Source organism: Sminthopsis crassicaudata, chromosome 6, assembly GCF_048593235.1.
Source record: "Sminthopsis crassicaudata isolate SCR6 chromosome 6, ASM4859323v1, whole genome shotgun sequence".
In the NCBI taxonomy this organism is placed as follows: domain Eukaryota; kingdom Metazoa; phylum Chordata; class Mammalia; order Dasyuromorphia; family Dasyuridae; genus Sminthopsis; species Sminthopsis crassicaudata.
In genome coordinates, this window is record NC_133622.1 from 216,722,975 (window position 1) to 216,741,636 (window position 18,662).

At 38.2% G+C, this 18,662-nt stretch overlaps 1 protein-coding gene across 1 annotated transcript; it reads right to left on the reverse strand.

Moving 5' to 3' along the window:
- Window positions 1–35: 35 nt before the first annotated feature.
- On the reverse strand, window positions 36–18,410 carry CCDC34 (coiled-coil domain containing 34). The gene is made up of 8 exons (XM_074276839.1): window positions 17,831–18,410; window positions 14,123–14,252; window positions 11,211–11,318; window positions 5,045–5,203; window positions 4,203–4,344; window positions 1,934–2,081; window positions 931–975; window positions 36–841 (listed from the first exon to the last, which is right to left on the reverse strand). The coding sequence occupies exons 1-8, from the start codon at window positions 18,262–18,264 to the stop codon at window positions 718–720; spliced, it is 1,290 nt and encodes a 429-aa protein (XP_074132940.1). The 5' UTR covers window positions 18,265–18,410; the 3' UTR covers window positions 36–717.
- Between the last annotated feature and the right edge of the window lie 252 nt (window positions 18,411–18,662).

The following is an 18,662-nucleotide window of genomic DNA, read 5'->3' on the forward strand; positions in this document are numbered from 1 at the left end:
CCCTGACCCAGCACTCCCTTTGTTCTGCCTTTTTTTATAAACAGTGATATGGTTACCTTTAGAGATTTGTGTCGGCTCTCAGTGCCACAGAACAAGGACCACATCTTATCTACAATTTGTGCACACAGTAGGTTTAATGAAAAGCACTAAAGTACGAATGACTCAGTCCACCCTCTGGATCCAAAAGTTCTATAATACCTTAACTTTACCTTCTTATAGCTTTCTCTCCAGCTTGCTATTTTCACTGTGCCACATTTTAGGACTGGTAATATCAAATGTCATTTAGAAAGTTCATTGAACTTGGAGGCAGGAAAAACCCAGATTCAAATCCTGGCCCTGATACTTGCTGTGGGATAGTGGGCAGGGTGCCTAATTTCCCAGAGACTCCACTTTCTTAGCTGTAAACTGAGGGTGATAATACCTCTACTACCTACTTCCCAGGATCGTTCTGAGCACAGTGCTTTATACATCATAAAACCCCAAATGTGAATTAGGGATTCGATATGAAAATTAAGGGAGAAAAAGAGTCAGGTCTGACATTACACTTACATTATTGAGACACTGGCAGACTTGATATTTTCAATAGACTGTTGAATTTACTCCTACAATCAGCCGTAAGTTAATGGAGGAGCCAGACTGTCCTGAGCCTTCTCCCGAGTTACCTGAGTAAATCTAGACCTTGGTCCCCTGGACACTCCCTGACGGTCATCCCATCCCTTATTCACCCAAAGGCTGTCTGACTGCTGATGCTTTTTGGGTGGTAGGAATCCTACAGCTCAGCAAGGAGAGGCTCTCGTTGTCCTCGGAGACTTCAGAAGCTCTTAGTGACCAACAGCCGCGCCTAAGAGATAAATCAAGTTTGGGATCTTGTGACATGCGCAGAGGCGTGAAGCAATTCTCCAAGCATTTGTCACTTTGACAAGAACTTACTGATTTTTAAATTGCCATAACAAATGTTCATTCCATGCTCTTCTTCTAAAAAGAAAAAAAAAAAGATCAGACAATGATTAGAAGTTTTAAATTTTAATAAAACTCTGGTCACTTTTAAAAACAACCTTTGATACTACAGTTGGTTTCAATTTTGTTGTCAATAAGATGCTGGTATCAGATTTTGTAAAAAAGATTTGTATTTACTTCCTTTTAAATAGTAAAAATGCATGATTCTGGGACACAGATTTTGAGGGAGTAGATTTTTTAAAACATCCTTTTAGGAAACAAACATTATTTCAGCCAAGTTTATATATAAATTACCATCCACTGACCTGAGATCCAAAGCTAAATAACTCTGTCCTAACTTTCCTCTTTACAGAACTCAAGATTCTCATCTCTGTTTTCAGTACAATACTAAATGCTGGTTAGTGGCTTGTTTTTTCAAAGAAAATGTTTGCAGGAAATACTAAAATCATCAATAATTCTGGTTTCTGATTCCTTCATAAAATGCTATCCTATAAAGAGTCATCTAAGAGTTATCTGAAATAAGCAGTTTAAAATGATTTATTACAAGATTTATTCTAATCACATTGTTATACATAATCCTAAAAACATACATTGTAGACATACATTATGGAAGAACACAAGAACAGCTTTGATTTTATTGGTGTTACAAAATAGTTACAGACAAGTTAAATACAAACATTTCTCAATCGCATAGATGCTAATTTTACAAACATACAGCCTTGAAACACTTATAAAAATAAAAAAAAAATTGTGCAAATATCTCCCTTAATTAATTGAAGGTTCCTACCAACAAATACAAAAATGGTAACTGGTAAATCATCACGCAAAATACTGAGCTAATCCTGAGTTGCAAAAATAGTTCTAGGTTTTTAAAAAGAGGTTTTAAGCTATTCAGTACATATACTATCTTTGTATTCTGCACAGAGTTCCAAGGCAAAGATTGCCCTTGTTTTTATGAAGAACCAAAGATGAGGACCTGAAAGGCTGAATGGATAGAGGTTTTTTGCTCTTCTTCTTCACAGTATTAGCAGTCTTTGGTTCCTTAGGTGGGGGAATGTAAATAGGCTTCCATGGGATTGGATTATAAAAACTCGGAGGTGCGTAGGCAATTCCACTGTAGTAACCTAAGAATGAAAAGTAGATTGATTATTCCCCCAAAGCTCTCATTGTTTTTAAAAGTGCAAGAAAGATAGTAAATCATTCCCAATGTATACATGAACCAGATGGGAAAACAATTTAAAATTAGTCACTCACAATGCAACAGAAGAAAGCCTCACTGATTTGGACTAAGTGGAGATAGTTTATTATAAACCGTCTGGCTATAGAAAAAATTTCAATCTGAGCATATTGAAAAGAAATGCAGTTTTCAAAATATACTCAGTCAAAAAGCATTTATTAAGGACTTCCTATGTGCCAGGCACCATGGTAAGTGTTACTATGACATCCTGAAGCTTAAACAATAAATTGTTTAATAATAAATCAGGACATCATATGAGCTGAATTAGTTAAAAACCAAAATGACAAGATTAAAAGTTGAGAAGAGCCTTCATCAGCTTGAGTCTCTTCACTGGAAATGTGACTCATTTTAAACTAAAGGTCTCACAAATAAGGCCCTGAAATTTTAAAGAGAAGTGATCTAAAATATTTAATTCAATATGCATCACACATCGTACCTAAATTTACTTAAGGCCTATATTGGCATCATTCAAATTGACAAGGATTACTATCACTTTAATATACAATTAGTTATCAACAGTTCCTATTGTAATGAATGTATGTGATTAAATGACATTTGCGGCTCCTTATATGAATTTATGAAAAAAGGCCAGATGACAAATACTATGTAAAGATTCAAATCCCCTTCCTTTCATATATTTCACTCAAAATATTTTTTTTTTAAAATGATTGTGATTTGGATATAAAAACTACCACAGAATAGTTTAAGACTGTTAGAATAGAGACAGTGGGTCATGAAAATATATATAGGCCAGAGAGTTCACTGAGAGTTGGCTGAATTCTTTTTCTGATGCTCATCTTGTCACCTGGAGTTTTCCAAGTATCAAGATACCAATACACAAAGTGACAATAATAATAGTACCTACAGTACCCTATCTGTGGGTTGAACTGGGTTTTTATAAGGATCAAATGAGATAAAATAAGTAGAATGTTGTTGTTTTTTTAAAATATTAAATTAATATACTATTTTTAGCTGCTATCATGACAATATTCTTATACAAACAGTTCTTAGGGGGGGAAATTAGGTGATATTTGTTTAAAAAAGCTATCAATATAAATTTTCTTTAAATGGAAGAATCCATTTAAAAAACCACCCAGCAATTTAACTCATCTAATGATGATTAAGTCCTGATTGGTAAGAGAATACCTAGTCATAACTTTGTCTCTAATATTCACTCCCCTCTGATTATAACATCAGAGCTTAATTATTACCCTTTTTCAAACACATAGAAGCCAAACCAGTAAACTCAGTTCAGAATCTGTAACTGATGACCTCTGTGCCATGCATAAGGTCTACGCCCTGACAGCAAGAATGTGTCACTCACACAATGGCAGCCCCCATCAATGGTGAAGATATTTCAACACACACTTCACCGGGGTGGTCAAAACAAAGTCTGGAATATGTTCTATTGTGTGAACACAACAGAATGGGAGTATTTTTAATAAATCACTTAGACAAGTGAAGGCAGCTGTCAGCAAGTTATGAGTTTCCAACAGAAAGCACAAAGAAACTATGCCCCACCATCTATAATCAGACCAAGCATAAAGAGCAACTGGTTTTCTGTCTGGTTCATGTGCTGTCTGGTGTTTGGAGTTACGAGAATAATCTCCCAAAGAGATCTGTAGCTGTAATTTAGATAGGGTTAAGAAGAGTAGCAAACATGAAACCTTTCCAGAATAAGCCTTTATGGGCCAACTGGAAGAAATGGCAAATTTTCTACTATGTTTTCACCATCAAACATTCTCATTGATTTAAAAGCACAATTTTACAACAACTGCTTTAAAATTCACAGCTGCTTTTGAGAGAAATCCAACTCTGATTTAGAAAATCATTTCATTTGTGATTATATAGAGAACTTATACTCAGTTTGCTAAAATAGCAATTTTAGATAAAATTGTTTTATTTCATAAACTTTTATTTTTTCAAGAAGAAACAAACAACATGAAATTTCCTCCCCCAATCATGAGCTCATTTGCCTTTATTTAGGTCACAGAGAACAAGAACTAACCTGTCAGTTTCCCATTGGCATAAACATAGCTCCTTGGAATGACACGAGGTTTGTTTTTCACATTTTCCAGCCATTCCTTGAACTTCTTTTCAGAGATTTCTTTTTTTTCTTGCTGTTCAGCAAGCCGCTGCTTTTCTTTTTCCTTAAAATGATGAAATGAAAGATCTCTTGAAGGAAAGTATTCAAATCTATGTGAGATTTGGTCATTTCATCTAAGAGACTATCTACTTCAATTATTCATTACCTTCAAACAATAAATCATCTGAGAGTGATTTCTGTGAAATTTACTCTCACCTGAGACATAATGAAAGCCCCTTTCCTCAATAACACTCAAGTCAGCAAGAGCAAGGAGACAACTGCCATTTACTTTTTTGAAAATATCTGTTTCGACCATTATGAAGACACGACTCCTTACTATAATATTATAAAATGTTCCAAAATAGTTTAAAATTATTTGCTTTAAGCCTAACAAAATCCCACTCCCAACAAACATAAATCAAATAGAGCAAAACGTTCCTCAAAAGCAAAATGTTTTTTTTAATGTCTTAAACATATGACTTAAAGAACATCAGAGAATAATTTATCTCATGCCAATTATCTAGTGTCTGAATACCTTTTCCCAGATAAATCAAACTCACATGGATACTAAAAGATGAGTGTTTAGTTGTGCCCATAAAAAAATCTCACAATATTAACATTCAGAGAGCACCTGTCTGTTTGAAAGATGAGGGAATCTGAGGCCCAAAATGTTAAAAGCTCACAAAATTATTTTGTCTACAGCTAAGCCAGGATAAGGGTCCTTGTCTCATGACACACCTCTCTGCGTCACATTGGATTCATACCTTTTCCTTTTTTTTTTTCTCTTGTTCTTCAGCTATTTTTTTCCTTAACCATTCTTTATACTTTTCTTTGGCTTTTTCTTGCAAATGTTCTTTCTCTAGGTCCTTTGCTGCTTTTTCTTCCATTTCTTTAATTAGCTTCCGTTCCCTTTCTTTTCTTTCCTTTAAAAATAAGCAGGAGAAAAATCTAACAAAAATCTAAAAATAGGTGAAAAACTAACAATTTCAAACAATAAAATTTAATTAAATGGGACTCCTTATAAAAGATAAGACTACTGACTCCATAAAGAAATCTAAACACACGTACATTTCCTAGATAATAAAGTTTGCAAACATTAATTCCTGTACATCAATTCAACAAATATCTATTAATCATCTAATAGTACAAAGGCCCTAAGGGATTAAAAAAAAAATCCAGAAATAAAACTTATCTCTGATCACATTCAAATGAGGGGATGGGGAAGGAATATATCTCAACATGTATATAAGCAAACATTATACAAAGTAATAAAGAAATTATTATATTCTATCAACTGATTTCACTTTCTACTTAGTATCCAAATATTGTCAAATACATGCTTGAACCAGAAATGCTGAGAGCCTTCCCCTCCCAGATTTATTTGTTTGTTTGTTTATTTGGAAAGAGGCCATTCTTTGTTTTAATGGGACCTAATATTATTCATGAATAGGTGTGATCTCAGTCAGACTGAGTTCTGTTAAAGACTTGAACTTAAAAATAAGGCCAAGGTCTTCTACTGCATCCAGGGTCATCTCCGGTCATTCTGATCTGTATTTTGCCACTGGACCCAGATGGCTCTGTGACCTTGCACAGCTTTCCCTCACTGAAATTCAATTCACTTGCCATAGTGTCACCTCCCTGATGTCATGGTCCTCTTTGAGAACAAAGGACAAACAACAAAAACAAGGGGGAGGTGGAAGGAAGAGAATTCAGAAACGAAAATAAAACTGAATGTAACAGAACTGATTTGTAAACCAAAAATTACATATACAAATGTAGGAAAAATATATGGTGTCAAGAGAACAATTTCTTTTTTATATCAATATAAATTTGAGGAAAAATTGTCCAAAGCAAAAATGAAAAAGGAAGTGGCATTCTACATAAGAATTCCCCAATGGGACAAAAAGGTCTAAAGACTAGAAAGTATTTTGTAGAAAACACTAGGGAATTGTTATTTATAAGAAATTTCCAAACGAGAGGGAAAAACTAGTGCAGAAAGTTAAGTAGTACTGGGACCCTGAACATCCTCAGAGGGCCTGACCTGCTTTGGGATGACTCTTCCTGACCCTTGATGCAGCCCAATAACACTCTTATCAGGCAGAATCATTAAGAAAGATATCAGTAAATTATAAATAAACAAGAGGAAACCTAGATTGATAGGGACGAGTAGGAGTAAAAGAAGAGAATGAATGTTTACAGGGTTTAAAGTGGAAAAAAATTTATTAATCATGAAAAGAAACTGAGAAATGGGAAAAGATGATTCCTGAATTATAAGCCTAAACATATAACATGTTTCTACAATCATAAAATGTAAAATGTGAGCTTCATAAGGACAGGTTTTTTATTAATGTGTAGCAGCTTTGGGCACACAAAATGCTCTTAATATTGGATAAAGGAATTGTATTGTTAAGTGAGAAAAAAGAAACAATATAGAGATACAGTTTTCCAACTAGCAATTACAGACATCTACTTCTAACCACAATATACAAAAAATCCTTTCCCTCTTACTCTTTGTAGAAAATTTCATACTAGCAAAGATAATTTAAAACACTTTATGGTTACAAAGTACATCACACATCTCATTTGATCTCTCACACCAAGTATATGAGGCAAAGAAGTCAATATCATTATCTCCATTTTACGAGAAAAGCAAGACTAAGAGAGAATGTTCTGTGATTTGCTCAAGATTAAAAATTAGTCTAAGGTTAGGCTTGGCCTGGCACCACTCAGCTCATCTTAACCTAACATTCTTTCGACTATGCCAATCTGAAATTGATGTTTCCAGGGAGGCAAAGTACCCCACGAACACTTAAGATTAAAACTACAGGTATTTTCTTGCTGAATAATCACATCTTATACATGGACTAATTGGATTTAAGAATTATCTGGTGTTTTGATAAATACCATTATGCCCATGACAGTGGTAGTAGCTTTTATCCAGAAACATCTACTTTGTGGTTTCACAAGATATGTTATTGAGTCAGACTTGTAAATATAAGACAAGTCCCTTAAAAGCACCCAGCAATTTGGGAGCCAGATGAGATGACTTTCATTCTTCTGCAGTTCCTACTGCAGTTCTAGATGCTAAGAAACATAGAAGCAAAGGTTCACTAAACCCCGTTCTGCTTCTTTCTGATCCTTTCTTTCCTGTCTTCCACTAATTTCTGCAGACAGTCCTCTAAAGCAAGAATGGGAAACCTTTTTTTCCATCAAAGGCCAAAACTGAATATTTATTTCATCATTCAAAGACCATATGAAATTATCAACTTCTAGAACTCAAGCTACGTATAAGCTTTTAATCTTTCACTTCTTGAGTTCTAGCTTCCAGATTCATCATTGCCTACAGGCCTTAGCAAACTTTCACCAGTCTTATATATCCCCAAGCCCAATACTTTCCATTTCTGCTCTAAAAGGAAGGAGCTGAAGGACAATAAATAATGCCCATCCAAGAAACCCTTTACCTTGCCTTTGTAGGATATATTTGCCTATTCTTTACAGCACTATTTCTAGCTTCTACATTTTTCCCTTTGGTTGGACAAACAAACATCTATCCCAAAACAAGAAGAATCATAGTAGAAATACCAATAATATATAGTTAACTAGATAGGCTGCCTTTATTATCACAACTGTACAAATACATGTTAGCATACCAACCCCACTGCACATTAAATAATCCTATGTTGTGGGAACGGTGGCAATGACTTTCATTTTAAAATATTTTAAAACAATTCTCTTTGAATATAAAATAATCATGGTTAAGAAAAAGAAAACTGTCCTTCAAAACAAGAAAGAAAAGTTTAGATTAATAAGGCTGAACAAAAAGAAACAGCCAAATGAAACAAGTCATTTCTTTTTAGAGTCAATTTCAAAAATGGGCCAATGAAATGGGCATCAGGAACGCCACTTGTCAGTCAGTTAGAGACCAAAATGAAAAAGACCTGAAGAAAGAAACCACCCTTGATATATCTCAAGCATGGACAGAGTCTAAGGCAGCTGAGGACCACACACAGGGAATGTAAACAAGGAAGGAGGAAAAAATGAGATGTCAGACAGGAAGAGAAAAACCAGGGGGCCCCACTTTTGTAAATGGATGTTAAAATAGCCCAGGCTGGAAATCAGAAAAAATCTGACAGGCTTAAAGAAGAGAAGAAATGAAGTAAATCACAGGGGGTTGGATCTAGAACTGAACAGGACCACAAAGATCTTCTGGTCCAAACCCTTCATTTTACAGAAGAGGAAATTGAGAGTGAATAAGTCAAATAACTTTCCCAGAATCAAAGAAAGAGTAAACAATAGAACCAGCATTTGAATTCAGGTCCTCTGCCTCCAAATAAGACATACTTTTGTCTAACACCAGCCTGGCTCCCGAAATGACTAATGGTACTCTAGGGATTTTGTGTGCTCAGGAATAGACATCTTTCCTGACTGTATACTTGATCTCTCAAATAAAGAAATAGGCAATTTGCAACCACAGGACATATACACCCAAAGACTATAATGTCCTCTTAATTAAATTCTAGCTGCAATTTCTATCTAAAAAAGAAATCACATCTCACATAACCTTTAATGCCACCAATTAAACAGCATAAATACACACATATACACATATATATTTCACCTCACACCATTATACTGCATTCTCAGAAGTCCAGCACCCTTGTTTAATTGATTAGTGTGGTAAAATTAGCTTCATGGAATTAGAAGATAAGATAAGAGGCTTTTAGCAGGAAAGAATGGCATAGCACAATGTAGTTCATAAATATGAATTTTAAAAATGCATGAAGCAAAAGCTTTTGTCATATTCATATCTTCTACCTAGCTAGCCAGGAGCTGGGGGGGATGGGGGTGGTAAGAGATGGAAAGGAAGGGGAGAAAAGATATTAAGGGGAAGGGATCAAGAAAGTAGAATATGAAAACTATTTTTAGCTACCTGAAAGACTATCAAAACACTACATTTTACTGCAATTCAGAAGTCCCTCAGTATAAATTGATGGGATTTTATTGTAATTATGAAAAAGTAGAATCATGATTACACTCGATATAAAAATTAATACTGAAAGTACTACCCCTTTAAGTGAATAAAATTAAAATGGAAAATATGATGTACTCAAAATTGCTATGAAAATAAATGGTCATTTTCCATTTCATATCCACCAAGGCAATGGATCCCTCATGTATTACACTTGACTCATTCACCAAATATTTATTGAGTACCAATTAACAAGCAAGAAAGAAAACATAGGTAGTAAGCTAGGTGTGATTTTCAAGGAGTTTATGTTATATAACGGTAAATAATAAACATAAAAGAATAAGTAATATCCAAGGCAGTATATGATAAGCACAAGAATGATAAAGAATACAAGTGCTTACTGCTTGAGGCTGAAAAATAGAAATGAGGAGATTCAAGCTGGAGTACAATATGCAAATGTTTATCAGAAGATAAAATGACAAAGATAAGCTGAGGCCCTATAGTAGAAAGCTTTAAAAAGAGAGACCAAGGAATACAGACTTTATCCCATAGATGAGGGTTTGATGGGGGTTGGGGTCCCTTTAAGATTCCTTTCTAATTGCCCAACTCATGTCTGACCTTGATTCACAAATCCTGGTCAAAGGCACCCTTTGAATATCTGGGCCCAGCCCCCACTATCAGCTCAGCTTCCCCCAGCCTTCACTTGATCAGAGGTAGGGGTACCGCCCAGATCTTCTAGATATAAAAAGGGCCAAGCCTGAGCCCTCTTCATAGGAGCCCTCCCAGCCAACACATGGTATCCTTCCAACCATGTAAGGGTTCCTGCCCGCCTAGCGGCCACCTCTGGCCCTGGCGTCTTTCTAACTGAACTTTACTTCCAAATTCCTACAACAAACCTTTTATTTATCAATCTAGGTTTTCGGGCCAGTAAATTCATTTTAAAGAGGACACTGCGCCTCATGGGATTATCTTATTATCTATGCGCCGAGAAATGGGGTTCTGCCTTTCCTTTCCCTCATTAGATTTCTTAAATTTTTTTCACTCACAACCCCTTTTAACCCAAGAAAATTTTATATGACTCCAGGTATTTGAGTACACAAAATAGGTATACAAATCAAACATTTACTAATAATAAATCATAATTTCACAACCTTCGCTTTCAGTTATGAATCCCATATGGGATCACAAACCTCAGTTTAAGAAGCTTGGTGACAGACAACAGGAATCTCAAAGATGATTTTTGAGCCACCTGACACAATCACAATAATGCTTTATCAAGAATAATCTAGTAACAAACAGAGGATATAGATTGGGGACTAGGTGAGAGACCGGGGCAATGGGACTATTCAGGAAACTATCATCTAGACAAAAGTTAATAAGGGCCTGAATTAAGTGAAAGTCAAAGGAATAAAAGGAGAAGTGATATATGCCAAGAGATATTATACTGTTAAGGAGAGAAAACTAGAGACGCTAAATGGGAGAAGGGAAAGGAAAAGAAAGAGAATGAATAAAAATTTTCAAGCTTTGTTTACTGAGAGAATGACAGTATCATCAACAGAAACAAATAATCAGGAAGAGTTATTTGGAGAAAAAATGGTTGAATTCAAAGGACCACACATTTCAAGTGGAAAGGGCTTTAGAGGCCATCTTGCCCAACCCGCCTCTCATCTCATAGAAGAGGAGCCTGAAAACCTGCCCAAAGTCTTACAGATGATGAGCAGAAATCGTGCTACCCTGGAGAGTCTGAGGTGCTGACAATATGTCCAGACATTCCAAGATGGGAGTCACCTGCACCAAAAGTTTGGGCAAGAGGATGAAACTGCCTGGGAGAGTGCAGAAGGAAGAGGGCAAGGGGAAGCCGGAAGGCCTGGGGAAATCCTCAGGAGAAGGAAGAAGCAACAGCAAGAGAGGAAGAATCAGCAACTAGGTGACCCAGCTTGACCCTCAGGCCAAATTCTTACTTGTTCATTCTTTTTTTGAAGCCATTCTTTGTGTTTTTCCTCAGCATTTTTTTTCCTTTTTTCACGCTCTTCCTCTTCTCTTTTTTTTTCTTGTTGTAAATTTAGTTCCTATTTTTTTAATAGAAAAAAAGTACACTTAATAATGCATTTAAATCATACAGAAAGCTATGTTTAACTATACATAACAAAAATAACTTTTGGCTAATGAAGAAAAGTAAAGAAAAAAACTTTTTAAAGATACAAATTTCTACTTGGTATTATTGACACTAGTTTTTTACTATAAATCTCAATTATACTGTATTTTACTGGCAGTTTTTCAACATGTAAATTTTGATACCAAAGTATATTATCCAACAGATAGCTCCAAAGAACTAGTATAACTAGGGGTGGTAATAAGAGTTTTAATTTTTGCTGAAGATAAAGGATAGGAATTAGAACATCCCTGAAGCTGAACAGACAAGAGATTTCAAACGTAGGTCAAAGATGGAATTTTTCTTGGAGAAGAAAAGAATTCCTACAAGTTTTTCAGTGACCGTAGAGTAACTGGAGCAGAAAATGAAACTAGTTTATATTCCTGACTATTTTAACTGCTATGCAGTCATTTGATTCTACAAGTTTGAACTTTTCTTCCAGAGAAAGAATGTGAATAGTAAAAAAAAAAAAAAATTAAACATACGTTCAGAATTTCATCAATTTGTCAGTTCAGTTTGGATACTTTAAAAATTTTGTCATTTACCGATTATTTTTCTTATTTCTCCATGAATGCTCCTTTTAAATAATTTCTTACCGTCTTCTATTACAAGCTTTGGACTGAGAACACTTTCTTAACTTCCTACAGCAAAGGCATCAAATGCACAGACCACAACACACCCAGAGACCTCAAGTTTAATTAAAATGTGATTAGGAAATATTTAACAAATATCTAAAAACACAGTAAAATATAAATAATGTTAATATGTGATTTCCTAAATCAATATGTGCCCTCGGAATCCCAATTTACAGTTTAGTGGCCCTGGTATCTATTTGACTTTGATTTTCCTAAAGAATCATTCACTTAGGAACAACAATACCCATCATCCCAAGTTCCCAACCATAGGGTCCTACACTAGCAATATAAATTCTGCATAAAGACCAACTCCTCCCCAAGGTATCCGTATCCATCCCCACAGCCAGGCAGTCACTCACTACATATTTATAGAGCACCTATAATGTGCTGGGTACTGTGCTAAGCCCAGGTAATGCAAAGAAAGACAAAAGCCCAATCTTGCCTTCCAGGAGCTCACCATCTAATGGGGGGGCAAAATGCAACCTAATAGGGAAAGGCATAGGCATTAAGGAAGATAAGGAAAGCTTACTGCAGAAGGTGGGATTATTAGTTAAACTATGAAAAAACACAGGGAAGCCAAAGAGCCAATTCCAAACTTTGGAAGGTCTGGGGGACGGCCAGTGAAAATGTCCAGAGTCAGAGGTTGGAGAATCTTGCATTAGGACTAACAAAGGCATCCAGTGTCACTGGCTTAGTAAATGAAGAAGTATGGAAAGGTCAGAAAGGTTTTCTATTTGATCGCAAAAAATTAGGGAGCCATTGCAATTTATAGAATAGGGGAGTGAAGGGTTTCCCTCCAAGAACTGATCTATCCTTTGTTTTACCCTGAAACAGCTTTTTCAACTGTCACAAGCCCAATTCTCCTTTTTTATCACAAGTATACTTTCTGAAACACTTTTACAATCTATTTGGAAGGGGGGGGGATTAAAAAATTAAATAATTTGAGAAGAAAAACATAAAATACTGAGACTCTTCAAGTTCTCAAGAACCTTAAATGCTTAATGTATGAGCCATTTTTTGGTATTAAATATGGAAATATATGTTAGATAATTTTGCTGGGCAAGAAGTTCTTCATGTGTAGGCATTTTGCCATTACTGACCTCTTCTGAGCTAATGTTCTCCTCTTCCCTGCCACCACAGTAGCTCTCTGTAGTCAGAGCTCTTTTTAGTCTTTTGCTCATTTTTAAAGTTGAACTTTGCTCCGAGGGCACAAGAACACTGTTCTTTTTTTGGGGGAGAGGTAGCTTGCCCACTGTGCTGGGGTGGCCCAGCGTAGTCACTACTATTGTGCCAGGATTCCGAGGCTCGCAATGTGCCTTCTCCGCTGGGGCTCGAGGTCTCACAGGACCTGCTGTGCCACCAGTACGCTGAGCTAGAAGGCCCTCAGTTGCTGATCTGTGCTGGGATTAAGCTGGGCTGCTCTCCCCTTTTATTTAAGTGAGACAGACTTTTCCTAAAGAGCTTCTCAGTTACTTTAAGCTGGAAAACTGTTTCACTCCATCTTTTTGTGGGTTCTATCACCTCAAATACATTTAGAGGTTTGATTTAACATAAGTTTCCAGAGCTCAGGTAACTTCCTGGCTTCTCTCTGCCATCTTGACTCTCTCTACCTTCTGTGTGGCTCTGGCATAGGTTCTAAAATCAAGGTCTAATATTTAGTCTTTCACAGGTTTTTAACTCAGTAGTTCATCTTTTTTTTTTTTTTTTTTTTTTTTAAATACCAACAACTTAAATGAAGGAGTGAAATTTATAAGTTCAATAACTTGTTATGTGGACCTAGGAAAGTCATTTAACATTCTGTACTTCATTTTTTTATAAGCCAAGAAAAGGAGCAGGTCTTGTTGAACTCAGCCTCTCTCCCAGCACAAGGGATTAGTGCTTAATGAACATCCCTTGAAATTGCAAGAAAGCAAACACTTAGCATCAAGATTGAAGTAGAACATTAAACATGATGTAGCAAATGCAAAATTTATCTTGTTCATTATTAGGACACTGAGAGGATTCATGGAAATTTTCACTTAACCGAAAAACATCTACAAGTTCATATGGGGCTATTAAATAAAAAAGAAACTCGCTTTATCATTACCTCTAAGGCTCTGTTTTGCAGACGAACACGTTGTTCTTTTTCTTTGCAAACAAACCATTCTTCCCAAGGTGTCAGACTCGTCTCTAATGGAAGCCACTGATCTTTTTCTGAAGTTTCTTCCTCTTTAATTCTGTTAATAAAGAAGATATTCTAAACTGTTTAATAAATATTTGTTCATCTAAGAGTCAAGTTGATTTATAGAGTAAAAATGAAATGTAATACCAATTTTATTATATTTAATAAGGAGACTTAGATTTTAAAGGAGTTCATAAAAATGACCACCCAAAAGTCAGTCATCAAGATAATGAATTTTTTTAAACCACAATTCATAAAAACCATGTTTTCTAAGGCTCTATGATTAGCACTGTTGGGGGACAAATCACATCAATAAAATCAAGTCATTAAATACTAATGACTGAGCTGTCTTTGTATTTATATGATATAGAGGAATTAGCTGAAATTACTTTCTTGAAAATTCCTTTCAAAAACACAATTTTACTTAAAATTGTTAAAGTTAAAGTGGAAAGAGCACTTCAGTATCAGAAAACCAGGATTTCAATTACAGCTCTGACACAAGCAAATCTGAGGTTCAATACATTTATCCTCACTAATAAAATGGAAATGACACTTTTTTAACCATCTTATCTACCTCCAAGGACTACTATGAGAAAAATCACATAGTCCACTTAACATAAATATGAGTTGTCATTTAATTCTCCATAAAATCCTACTACAATATCTCAGCACTAGCAAAACATCATAACAGCAGATTTTACCATGTTGGAAAGGTTTTAAGTATAATTCCAAGACCATCCTATGCCTGTTTTCTAAGACCAAGCTAATAACTAAATTAAAGCTAATCATCACAAGTTGGCCACTAGGTAATGAATTATTTGGCTTGGCAATAATACATGAAAAACACACAGTAAAAATGGTCCTCAGACAATATCCTTCCTTTTCTGCCATGTTAGTAGTACAGCAACAGAAAAGGAAGCAGAGGTCTTGAAGTATCATTCAATTTTTAGACCATCTATCAATAAACATTAAATTAGTTGGGGTACTCTGAATATGTGTTCACTATCCCAAGGTCAAGGCCATGACATACCCCTAAGAGAAATGAACCATCTCTATATCACTATTCTCACAATAAATGAAACCAGAAAACCAAAGACATATCATTTAAGTGGAAGGATGGCCCATAGAGGCTCACAGGAGAGGCAAACAAAGGAAGTAAAGTTGGTTTCACAGCAACTATTTAATCCAACAAGTTATTAAGTGCCTACTATGCACAAAGCACTATGACAAACATGGGAATTATAGGCACAACATAAATTTTAAAAAAGACCTTCTATTTCATTGAAAGACTTATTTTATTGCATATTTTATATGCAAGCAGATAGAGACATATATAATATCTTGAGGACTGAGGAGAAAACACTAAGTAGGCAGATCAGGAGAAAATTCTTACAGGAAGTATCACAAGTTGAGCTTTCAAGGAAATCAGAAATATTCTAAGAGGCAAAGGTTAAAAAAGAAAAGAAAAGGAGAGAGAGAGAGAGAGAGAGAGAGAGAGAGAGATAAGACCAGAGGTTAACACTTTCTCCTAGAGGAAGTAGGGAATTGAAGGCTTTTTAGTAGGTTAGTGACATGGTAGAACTTGTCTTTTAGGAAGATTACTTTGGCAGTTACACAGAGGATGCATCAGAGAAGGGAGAAACTAAAAGTTGAAAGACACCAACTACACTATTATAATAATCCAGGTGAGGTGATGAAGGTTTGAACTAAGGAAGTAATCAAGTGAACGGATTAAAGAGTAAAGAAGAGGGTTTTAGTGAAAGGAGAATCAACAAGGCAGACAAAAGATTGGTTAAAGAGTTAACTATGACACCAAGGTTGGGAAACTGAATGACCAAAAGAATAGTAATACACTAACAGACAGGACATTTTACCAGAGAACTAAGTTTTGTGGCAAATCTAAGGAGTTTTCAAGGATATCGAGTTTGAGAGTCTTAAAGGATATTTAGCTGAGAAATGTTTGGCAGGAAGACTATAGAGCTTAAGAAAGAGATTAGACCTAGATATAGAGATCTTGTCTCATCAACATTTCCATTTCAAAGAATCTTCTGAGAATGTTTTTTTTTTTTTTTTTTTTTTTTTTTTTTTTTTTGCACTAGTCATCTAATCTCTCCTTTCTTTTACTTTGGTGACTGCCAAGTCCAGAGTTACCTTGACTATGATGGTTTGTGCTTTGGTCAACTCAGCTCCTGCACTCGGGATGGCTAAAGGCAGGCCTAACTAATCCTGATTTGGGTGGCTAAGACTAGGCCCACTTTCTTAGAATTATCTGGCCTGTTGCCCCTGCCTTCTGCTGCAGCTGGGGAACGCGGGTTACTTGCATTTGGCACTACTGTCGGCCAGATTCTGGACTATTCCAGGTTTTTTCCCCCCTACCTTCTGGCCTCCTGTACCATTCTCCTCCTCTTCTCTTTAGGAAAAAAGTAAAGGCCATTTATAGAAGAGATCTAGACTTCTGCACAGGAAGGGAGAATGATACAGGAGGCCAGAGGTGAGGAAAAACCTAGAATAGTCACTGTGAGAAGTACAATAGAGTCAATTAGGTTACAATAATAGGATTGCCAGGCAGCAATAAGGATCTAGACGAGATTAGTCAACAAAAACTTAAGGTGAACCCCATCAACATGGCTGAAAGATCTCCTCACCTGGCATTCAGCAAGTGCAAAATAGGTGAGTGGTGGAGCACTGGGCATATGAAGTGACTTGATAGCAAGATGTACAAAAACAACATTGGATACTAGACTTAGAGGATTAAAAGCTGGTCAGGAACTTCCCTCATTTTGGAACAGAGTTTAAGTGATTTTCATTAGGTCACATGGGGATAAAGATAAAGCTCAATTTAAGATCTAGTTTGACTCATTGCTTCCCCAGTTGCCTCCTTAGCTATCTTTGGATGTGGCTAACATCATGGTATCTATAATCGTGTCACTAGACACTTTTTGGGAGGGGGGCCGACGCTGAAATTGCATCAATGTACAGACACCTCCAGTGCCCATCAGCCGGCTTTCCAGAAGCCCGGAAATTAACAGGGCAACAGTAACCCGATCAGTAACTTAGTTGCGCTCGGAGATACATCTGGCAGAGCTGGAAGCGAGCCCTGAAGGCACCAACGTGTTCTTGAGGTTAGTCTTGTATCCAATAAGCCAGGTTCCCTTGCATCACTTTGAAATAGATTCAGTGTGAATTTCATGAGCAAGTTTACAGGAGACAAGCTCTCGGGGCTTCCGAAATGTCTTTGTGTGTGAGGGAGTGTTTAGGAGAAGGAAGCCAGTGCTGTCGTCTCATTGGATCAGGGAGTTCCCAAACTCGCATCAAAGTGAACTACCCTTCGCACAAGCCAGGATCTCTATAAAGTTGGGGATCCCGGAGAAGGGGCGCGCGCAGCACTAAAAGAAGAACCAAAGGGCTCCGAGTAGAGAAGACCGGGCCGAGATCTCCTGGAGGGAGGGAGGGAGGAAGGAGGGAGTTCGCAGGTGCAGGGGCTGGGCAGGGGGCGAGGTCAGAGAAGGAGATTGGTTAGAGGCGCCCGAGAGAGGGCCGGCGGTGGCTGCCGCCACTACCAGCCCCACAGAAGCGCAGCGCGCTCAAATCGCTTCCGGAACGACCGAGGGGATCGGGGGCGGGTCCCTTTACCTGGCGCGCCCCAAGGTCTCCCCTCCTTCCGGGGACGCGGCCCTCCCCCCGTGGTCGGCCTCCTCGTTCTTTTCCTCCCCGAGCAGTAGCGACGTTTTCTGCTCCGCCCTGCTGGATAGGGGCGGCGGACTCCCGGGCAGCGCTTCACTGTGGGTCCCGGCCCGGTCCCGGGGGGCGGGTTCGGGCAGCGCTTCGCAGTCGGCCTCGGCCCGGTCCCAGGGGGCGGGCTCTGGCTGGTGCCGCCTCCGGCCCCGGCGCCGCCGCAGTTCCTCGGCCTCGTCGCAGTCAGTCGGCAGGCTGTGCGACAGGGACAGCAGCGAGACGGACGCCGGGCTCGAGGCGGGCCGCGCAGCGGACGGGGGCTCCGAGCCAGAGCCTCCAGGGGCCTGTTCCCGCCTGCGCGGTGGCGGCTGCGCGCCCTCCTCAGTCTCCATGGCCGCGGCCACACCGCCCGCGTCGGGCCGGGGGAGGGGAGGCCGAACGGAACCCGCCGCTAAGGCCGAGGCCGCCGTCGCTGCCAAGTTCAAACCGGCGCTGCCGCCGCGGCGGGAACGCGCTCCCAGGAGACACCGCGCCGGACGCCACAGCCAATCCGGGGCCGAGAGAGGCACGCGTTGCTAGGGCAGCGCGAGACTTCCCTTACCCCCATCCGGCCGGGCTTTGTTTTGCTCCGCCCTTGGCGTCAGCGCGGTCTCCCCGCGTGCGCGACTGCCTGCGAGGGGCGCTGTGCGACCTCGACCTGGCTCGGTCCCCTGTCACCCCAAACGCTTTGGCAAAGAGTGACCTGCAGGGCCATCCTACCCAAAGCTTCCCACGAGGAAGGGGGAGGGCG

Coding starts and splice junctions, on each gene's coding strand:
- CCDC34 (XM_074276839.1), bottom strand. CDS start 18,264: ATGGAGACTGAGGAGGGCGCGCAGCCGCCACCGCGCAGGCGGGAACAG. Junction 14,253..17,830: donor GAGACCTTGGGGCGCGCCAG/GTAAAGGGACCC, acceptor CTTTATTAACAG/AATTAAAGAGGAAGAAACTT. Junction 976..1,933: donor CTATCCATTCAGCCTTTCAG/GTCCTCATCTTT, acceptor TTTTCTTTTTAG/AAGAAGAGCATGGAATGAAC.